At 47.7% G+C, this 8,301-nt stretch overlaps 1 protein-coding gene across 2 annotated transcripts; it reads left to right on the top strand.

Moving 5' to 3' along the window:
- The first annotated feature begins 1,210 nt into the window (after positions 1-1,210).
- On the top strand, positions 1,211-6,842 carry LOC127308523 (uncharacterized). Of its 2 annotated transcripts, XM_051339368.2 has the most exons (6): positions 1,211-1,545; positions 1,723-1,804; positions 2,705-2,839; positions 2,943-3,118; positions 3,204-3,355; positions 3,475-6,842. In XM_051339368.2, the coding sequence occupies exons 1-6, from the start codon at positions 1,373-1,375 to the stop codon at positions 6,288-6,290; spliced, it is 3,534 nt and encodes a 1,177-aa protein (XP_051195328.1). In that variant the 5' UTR covers positions 1,211-1,372; the 3' UTR covers positions 6,291-6,842. The 2 variants fall into 2 exon arrangements, with proteins under 2 accessions (XP_051195328.1, XP_051195332.1); XM_051339372.2 differs by lacking the exons at positions 1,211-1,545; positions 1,723-1,804 and adding an exon at positions 1,875-2,474.
- Positions 6,843-8,301: the final 1,459 nt, after the last annotated feature.

Below are 8,301 nucleotides of genomic sequence, written 5' to 3'. Positions count from 1 at the left end.
GAAGATTTCCTCATGACCAAGGCGCGCGCATGGTAAATGACGTGTGGGCATAGCTGAGGGTTTCAAGCCAGTTCTCCTCTAATCCCTACACGGGCGCTGAACCGACTTGAAGCCCTCTGTGTGCCCTCACGCCATTATTCCACCGCAGTCTCACGCCTTGCCCACGATGAAACCCCAAAGCAGTCCATCATACCCCCTCGCGTCTCGTCCCATTCCGTCCATACTTGGCCTCCCCACCGCTCCCTATCCAAACCACAGCTGTGTGCACCTCTTAATTTTCTCATGCGACCAAAAGCTCAAGCTACCGCCAGTTCTCCACGAGTTCTAACCTAGCGAGTGATACGTCGAGCGGCAAAAGAAACACATGTCTATCGTAGAGGTAAAGGATAGATCGCTAATGTTTTTGGGACAAATAAGCCGGTGTCTCTAGCTGGGTTAGGTACTTTGCGTTGTGGTTGGGGTCCTAGGGCAGAAGAAGAAATGGAACGTGACTGGACGTTGGAGGGGGTAGCACGGGTTACGTAGGAGATTCCGTCGCGTGCGAGTCGTGAGTCTACCGTGGGTCGATGATGTGTGGGGCAACGAGTAATGGTTCGAGTTGGTTCCATGACCCGTAGGTTTTCGTTGGGGCTGGGTACCTGGGTAGGAGGAAATGGGGGGGGGGGGGTGTCATGCGTGTGTGCTGTTATTGATGGTATGAGTATGGGTAAGTATCGGGTGGGACGGGTTATGGGCTGAATGGTGTTCCATGTGCTTATGCAATTGCTTGCTATCCCTTCCTCTGAAAAGATAAATTACTATCCATCGCGGTAGGAAAAACTTGCGAGGTACATGATTTAGTAATCAAACAAATTAACTGAAAATTATTTTGAGCTGTTGTTTCGAGTAAATCATGTTATTTTCCGAGTTTGTCTTTGCCGAGGTGGATAGAAAAAAAAAGTTCATTTTTTAGAGGAAGGGAGCAAACAGAGGGGAAGGACATCCGGCCCATAGTCATCCGTGCCCAGCCCGTCCATAGCGGCAAACAAGCGCGACCACTCTCATCTCCCTCCCATTTTTCGGCCCAGCCGCGCCAAACCGAACGCGGCGCGGAACCGACTCGATCCCCTCCGCGTGGCCCACGCGTCATGGACCCACGCTAGGCTGACGACTTGCTCGCGACGAAACCTCCGACGCGACCCGTCCCGTCCCGTTCCTTTACCTCGGCCTCCGCACCTGCCCCAAACGGCCAAACCACACCCGCGTGCCTGCGTCTCTCTCCTCGCGCCGCCAAACCCCCCAAGTCGCCGCCCGTCCTCCCGGAGTCCACCCCCCGTCCCCGCCGCACCCTCCGCCTCCCCGCTGGAATTCCCGACCTGAGCGGGCGCCGTCCATGGCGGCGGCGGCCGCCGACGGGGGCGAGCGGGGCCGGTCCTGGTACCTCAGCAAGGACGAGATCGACCGCGGGTCGCCGTCCAGGCGGGACGGCGTCGGCGCCGCCAAGGAGGAACAGCTCCGGGCCACCTACTGCTGCTTCATCCGCGACGTCGGCCTCAGGCTCCGCCTGTAAGCATCCTCTGCCCCCCTCCTTTCCTTCACCCAATCTCTGAATTCCGCTCGAAATAGCCCGATCCGTGCCCTAGATCAGGCGGCAGCACGCCAGGGATTTCCTGGCCGCACCTTGCATTCGCTTGCTTCCCCTGACGAAAGCTGCGAATTTTTTTGTTTGGTCTCTGTCTGCAGGCCCCAGATCGCAATCGCCACGGGGATGCTGCTCTGCCACCGCTTCTACCTCCACCAGTCCCACGCCAAGAACGAGTGGCAGGTATACATACCCTCCCTGCCTGTTCACGGGACCAACCAATGGCAAATTGTTTCAGCACTACACGGCCTTTAAAACCATTAACCACTAACCCTTTGAAATGTCGGATATGTCGAATTCACGCCCCAAAATTGAGAAGCTGTCCACGCTCTTGTGTGGGGGTAAAATGTCAACACTCACCACCAGTTTTACTTTCAGTGTGCCTGGACTAACCGTTTCTCTTGCTTCTGTACAACTGCGTCAGCACTGTCCAAACTAATACTATAGTTTTTTCTTAACTGTGCCAACTAATCGTTTCTCTTACCTGTGTAGACCCTTGAAAATGTTGCCCGTTTTCTGTTTAGCACGTCCCATCCTAACGTCGACCTGTCTATGTGCCACATTTGATTTTGGGGTTGTTGAGTATCGTGTATGTAATGTGTCTATGTTTTTTTTTGGGGGGGTCATGCCTTTGTGCGTGTGACAACTATATGATGGGTTTGGGAAGTGTAGAGTTTTGAGATATTTCACACCGAGTCCTTTAAGTAAGAGGTCTGGAAGTCAATTATAGCTTTGTGCAATTTTACCGGGAGCACCTAAGATTGCACAGATGAGGTCTGTCATCTGTGGTCCTGGTTCCGTTGGAGCATCTTTGTCCAAATCGAAGCGGCACTTTCTAATAATACCCTAGACAGTAAGTATTAAAAATCGGTTTTCCTGCCTTCTTTACTTTCCTCCCAGTAATTTCCATCAGATTAAGGTACTATTCTTCTTGCTGCCGTGGGTACTTCTTCCCCAGAAAGGATTTTTTTTGTACACAGCTGAGTGATCTGTGTATATGGCCCAGCAGCACATCTTCATACCGTTTCTAATTATCAACTTACCAGTTAAAAAGGTTAGTTTCTAACATTTTGTTTCTTCCAGACTGTTGCAACAGCTTGCATTTTTCTTGCTTCGAAGATTGAAGACACGCCTTGCCAATTAGAAAGTGTGGTAATCCGGTGCCATGAAACAATGTACAAGAAAAACCCTGTTGCTGCTCGCAGAATCAATCAGAAGGTACCGGCAACTGCTCCCTTTCCACTACTAGTGCTGGCAGCTGCCCTGTTCTTTGTGGATGTTTCAGGTGTAGCGTTGCTTAACTTCTCTAAATTTAAAATAGGTGATTCTTGAGAAACAGAAGGCCCTAATTTTGGCAGGGGAAGCGCTATTGCTTTCAACCATTAGATATGATCTCAATATACAGCATCCTTATGAGCCACTAAATGTCGCTCTCAAGAAACTCGGGATCTCCCACAAGGAAGTGAAACAATCTGCAACTAATCTCATAAATGATACGTAAGTTACTTGTGCCACACTGTCATATCTTCCTTCACCGAGTCGACGACCTCGTTATTCCTGACCTGGCTCTCCACCTATGCAGGCTTCGGACTACATTGGTAGTACAATTAAAACCGCACTACATTGCTGCTGGATCTCTCTCCCTTGCTGCTAGGTTCCACAATGTCAGGCTTCCTACTGAAAATGGAAAAGTATGGTGGCAGCAGTTCGATATTGCTCCAAAACTCTTGGAAGGTACGGTGTAAATATGGCAAGGTCATCAAGTTAGTTTTCTTTTGCATCCATTGACAGTCATTTTTACCTTCAAATACCATAATTTTTCTTTCACAACTGACGGTTAATTGAATTTGCAGCTGCTATCCAGCAAATGAAAGAGCTATTTATGAAAAGAAACCAGCTCCCCAAGAGTCCTGCTATCCAGCCCACTCCAGCTCAGACCTCGGTGGAGAAACAGCAGATAGTAAGCACGACTCCTGCTATCCAGCCCACTCCAGCTCAGACCTCGGTGGAGAAACAGCAGATAGTAAGCACGACTCCTGCTATCCAGCCCACTTCAGCTCAGCCTCTGGTGGAGAAACAGCAGATAACAAGCACGACTCCTGCTATCCAGCCCACTTCAGCTCAGCCTCTGGTGGAGAAACAGCAGATAAGAAGCACGACTCCTGCTATCCGGGCCATTCCAGCTCAGACCCCGGTGCAGAAACAGCCGACAATAAGCAGCAGTCCTGCTATCCGGCCCATTCCAGCTCAGACCCTGATGGAGGAACAACAGACAATAATCACAGCTCCTGCTATCCGGCCCATTCCAGACCAAGACCGGGTGGAGAAAATGCAGAAAAGGAGCATGACTCCTGCTATCCGGCCCATTCCAGCTCAGACCCCGGTGGAGAAACAGCAGACAATAAGCAAAACTCCTGCTATCCGGTCTGTTCCAGCTCAGGACCCGGTGGAGAAACAGCAGACAAGAAGCACGAATCCTGCTATCCGGCCCATTCCAGCTCAGACCCCGGTGGAGAAACAGCAGACAAGAAGCAAAACTCCTGCTATCCGGTACGTTCCACCTCAGGATCCGATGGAGAAACAGCAGATAAGAAGCAAAACTCCTGCTATCCGGTACGTTCCACCTCAGGATCCGATGGAGAAACAGCAGATAAGAAGCAAGACTCCTGCTATCCGGCCCATTCCAGCTCAGACCCCGGTGGAGAAACAACAGACAATAAGTATGTCTCCTGCTATCCGGTCTTTTCCAGCTCAGACCCCGGTGGAGAAACAGCAGATAATGAGCGCGACTCCTGCTATCCAGCCCACTTCAGCTCAGCCTCCGGTGGAGAAACAGCAGATAGTAAGCACGACTCCTGCTATCCGGCCTGTTCCAGCTCATACGTGGGTGGAGAAGCAGCAAATAATAAGCACGACTCCTGCTATCCAGTCCCCTTCAGCTCAGCCTCTGGTGGAGAAGCAGCAGATAAGCTTCCCGAAGCCTGTTCTGAAGTATACATACTCAAGGAGAGGCCTAAAAAGGCCTGCTCCAGATCCAGTTCCATCTCCGGTGGAGAAACAGCAGATGAAAAACACAGTGGGTCCTGTTTTGGGGCAGGAGCTCTCTACCAGTGGAGGCCTAAATAGGCCAACTTTAGCTGCAACTACAACTCCAGCTCCGGTGAAGAAACAGAAGATAGGAAGCACCCCAGACTCTGTTGGAGGCACAATGCCCACTAGAGCTCCAGTTAGAGCTAGAACACCGGTGAGGAAACAGAAAATAGGAACGCAAGGCTCTGTTCCGAGGCACACTCGCCCTTCAGATGGAGGCGAAAGAAGTCCTGTTCCAGTTCCAGCTCGAGCTAGAACTCCGGTGAGGAAACAGCAGATAATAAGTATCCAAGTCCCTGTTCTGAGGCATCCTCAACCTTCAGTTGGAGGTGAAAGAAGGTCCACGACCGCTCTAGCTAGATCTCCGGTGAGGAAACAGCAGACAATAAGCACCCCAGACTTTGATCTGAGGCATACAAATCCTTCAGTCGGAGGCGTAAGAAAGCCCACTGCTGCTCCAGCCCCAGCTCGAGCTAGAAGTCCGGTGAGGAAATCACATACTCACCCTTCAGCTGGAGGCGAAAGAAGGTCTTCTGCAGCTCCAGCTAGATCTCCAGTGAGGAAAGAGCAGATAATAAGCACCCCAGACTCTGTTCTGAGGGATACAAATCCTTCAGTCGGAGGCGAAAGACAGCCCACTACAGCTCCAGCTCCAGCTCGAGCTGGAAGTCCGGAGAGGAAACTGCATACTCACCCTTCGGCTGGAGGTGAAAGAAGGTCTGCTACAGCTCTAGCTAGATCTCCGGTGAGGAAAGAGCAGATAATAAGCACCCCAGACTCTGTTCTGAGGGATACAAATCCTTCAGTCGGAGGCAAAAGACAGCCCACTACAGCTCCAGTTCGAGCTCGAGCTGGAAGTCCGGAGAGGAAACCGCATACTCACCCTTCGGCTGGAGGTGAAAGAAGGTCTGCTACAGCTCTAGCTAGATCTCCGGTGAGGAAAGAGCAGATAATAAGCACCCCAGACTCTGTTCTGAGGGATACAAATCCTTCAGTCGGAGGCAAAAGACAGCCCACTACAGCTCGAGCTCGAGCTGGAAGTCCGGAGAGGAAACCGCATACTCACCCTTCGGCTGGAGGTGAAAGAAGGTCTGCTACAGCTCTAGCTAGATCTCCGGTGAGGAAAGAGCAGATAATAAGCACCCCAGACTCTCTTCTGAGTCATACAAATCCTTCACACAGAGGCCTAAAAAGCAATAACTTTGATAGACATGCTTCCAGGCATATGCGTGTGGACAGTTCAGTTCATCGAGATTCCACCGCCAGCTCTGGAAGGAATGAAGGTAGCATGCCACAGAGAATGCATGTGGATCATAGCTTGAATAAAACTACCAAGGATGGTAGGCCAGAGGTGCTAACTCTCCGGGAAGCTCTAAGAGCTGATCATGTCTACCATGTTCGCAGCGGACCGAAAGATGTAAATATGGCGAGGGTGGCAAACTTTGTCAACAAGAGAAAGATTCAGGAGGCTGCAGAGCATCCAGCTCTGGTTAATAAACCTGACGGAGATGCTTGGACGGGGCCGCAGATTAGAAGTGTGATTGTTGCCCCGCCGTCCTTGAAGAAACAGAAGATCTAGTCAGAGTTTAAATTACTGTTCTGTAAAGATCCATTGGTACTGCTATTAAGACAATGGTTGCTCGCAGAGATGATAAATTATTGTGAATGGTGATAAGATATAGATGCCTTGTAAACTGGTTGTTGGCTTTGTTGAAAAGGAATAGAGATGAAAACCCTTGACTCTGGGCAGTGGGCAGAATGTTGCTGCCGAGTTTTGTATGTTTGGAGGCGTTTGATTCGCGCCGAGAAGGAATGGAGATGAAATCCGCCATTGCTGTGTAAATTGATGTAGGCATGAAAGATCTGTTGTCTAATCTAGCCTAGGAAACCTAGGACTTGTGATGAAAACCGACATTGTTGTGTAAATTTATGTATGTATATGAAGGCATCTGTTTTGTCATTCAGCCTAGGAAACTGAGATGAAATAGAGGTGATAGCCGAGAATGCTGTGTAAATTTGATGTATGCATGAAGGCATCTATTTATCTAATTTAGCCTAGGAATCATTCTTTCCTGTACAAACATAACTTGCACATGTAACTTGTTAGCGTGTATATAATGAATTTTGTTGCGATGCCTTGCGAATGACTATGGAAAAATGTCGGCCAGCTTGAGTTTATCCTGAAGAGTAAAACATCTATGCTTTTTATTGCTACATTGTCATGAAGAAATTATTCAAATTATCGGCAACGCTATATGTCGGAAAAATAAATATATGAAGATATACTAAACTTTTCTTGGATATTTATAATCAGCTTGGATTATTTTTCTTGAAAATCATGAAAACATAGATGTTGTACTCAGTGCTTCTAAAAGGAAAAGAAAGTCATGTAAACATGTACAAAGCAAAAACAAGTTGCCAACAAAAAAACAACTATCGTGCACCATTCGGTAGAGCGGATGAATGGAGGAGACCAGGCTACATGTAGCCAGAATTTTCAATAAATGAAATAATGAATTCTTTTCCCATACGGATACATGAAGATTATTTCTACAAACAAATAAATACATTCTTAAAGAGAATTCATTTTTGGTCTTCGCAGTCTTTTTTGTGTGTTGGCCACAAATGAAAAATAAATTATTTCAAACTTTGTATGTACGTGGTAGACATCTATATGTACTTGTATAATTTTTTAGATATTTTTGAATTAAAAACAAGTAAAGATTTCATTTTTTAAACCAGGCTACATGTAGCCTGGGCTCTCTTTAACGCTTTTAGACCATTTGGCCCCTAACCTTACACATGACACCCTCCCCTACTTTTTTCCTTCATGCCCCTAGTGTCATTTTCCCCTCCACCTTGGACAACCCATCTCCCCTATCGGACAAGCAATCCGTAGCCGTTGTTAGGGCACCATATGGTCCTGATTAGGCCCATATCTCAGCCCTTGGTGCTTATTACACATTCAACATTGGTGTGTCGCGACATAGATCGTACTTAGCCGAGGGTCACCCTCCTTCTCTCCCCCTTATGAGAACGTATCTAGGGTTTGTGGTGGACCAACCTTGAATAACATATTTGGAAATTTGAAGAAAATCTAAAAACGTTGAGTGCATAGAAAGGTGTATATAACATTCTTAAGCATTTCAAATTTAAATAAAAAATGTAACTCGAGAAATAGTGACAAATTCCCGCTAAATTTAGATTTCTCTTCCCATAGTTGGGCTTGAAGTTTGAACTAAATGTGTGTAGCATGGTAGATCGATATTTTGTGTACACCCAAATTTGGTTTGGAATTCTTGACATCTTCTAAATGAGTGAACCACCAAAAGCCCGAGTTCACCAGATATATTCTCTCTTTTCTTCTTCCTTCTTCACACGCGTCACGTTGAAGGTGAGGGGCCAAACATCGATCTGAAGATACTCCCTTGTTCTAAATAATCCCGTGTTCTATTTTTGGCCAAAGTCAAATTACTAAAGTTCGACCAAGTATAGGAAAATATAATAAGATTGGTAAGACCAAGTGCGTGCAATATGAATTCATGATAGGTCTAATAATATTGGTTAGATTTCTCTTCCCATAGTTGGGC

The sequence above is a fragment of the Lolium perenne genome, chromosome 6 (assembly GCF_019359855.2).
Source record: "Lolium perenne isolate Kyuss_39 chromosome 6, Kyuss_2.0, whole genome shotgun sequence".
Classification (NCBI taxonomy): Eukaryota; Viridiplantae; Streptophyta; class Magnoliopsida; order Poales; family Poaceae; genus Lolium; species Lolium perenne.
This window is presented reverse-complemented; position numbering and strand designations above follow the sequence as displayed.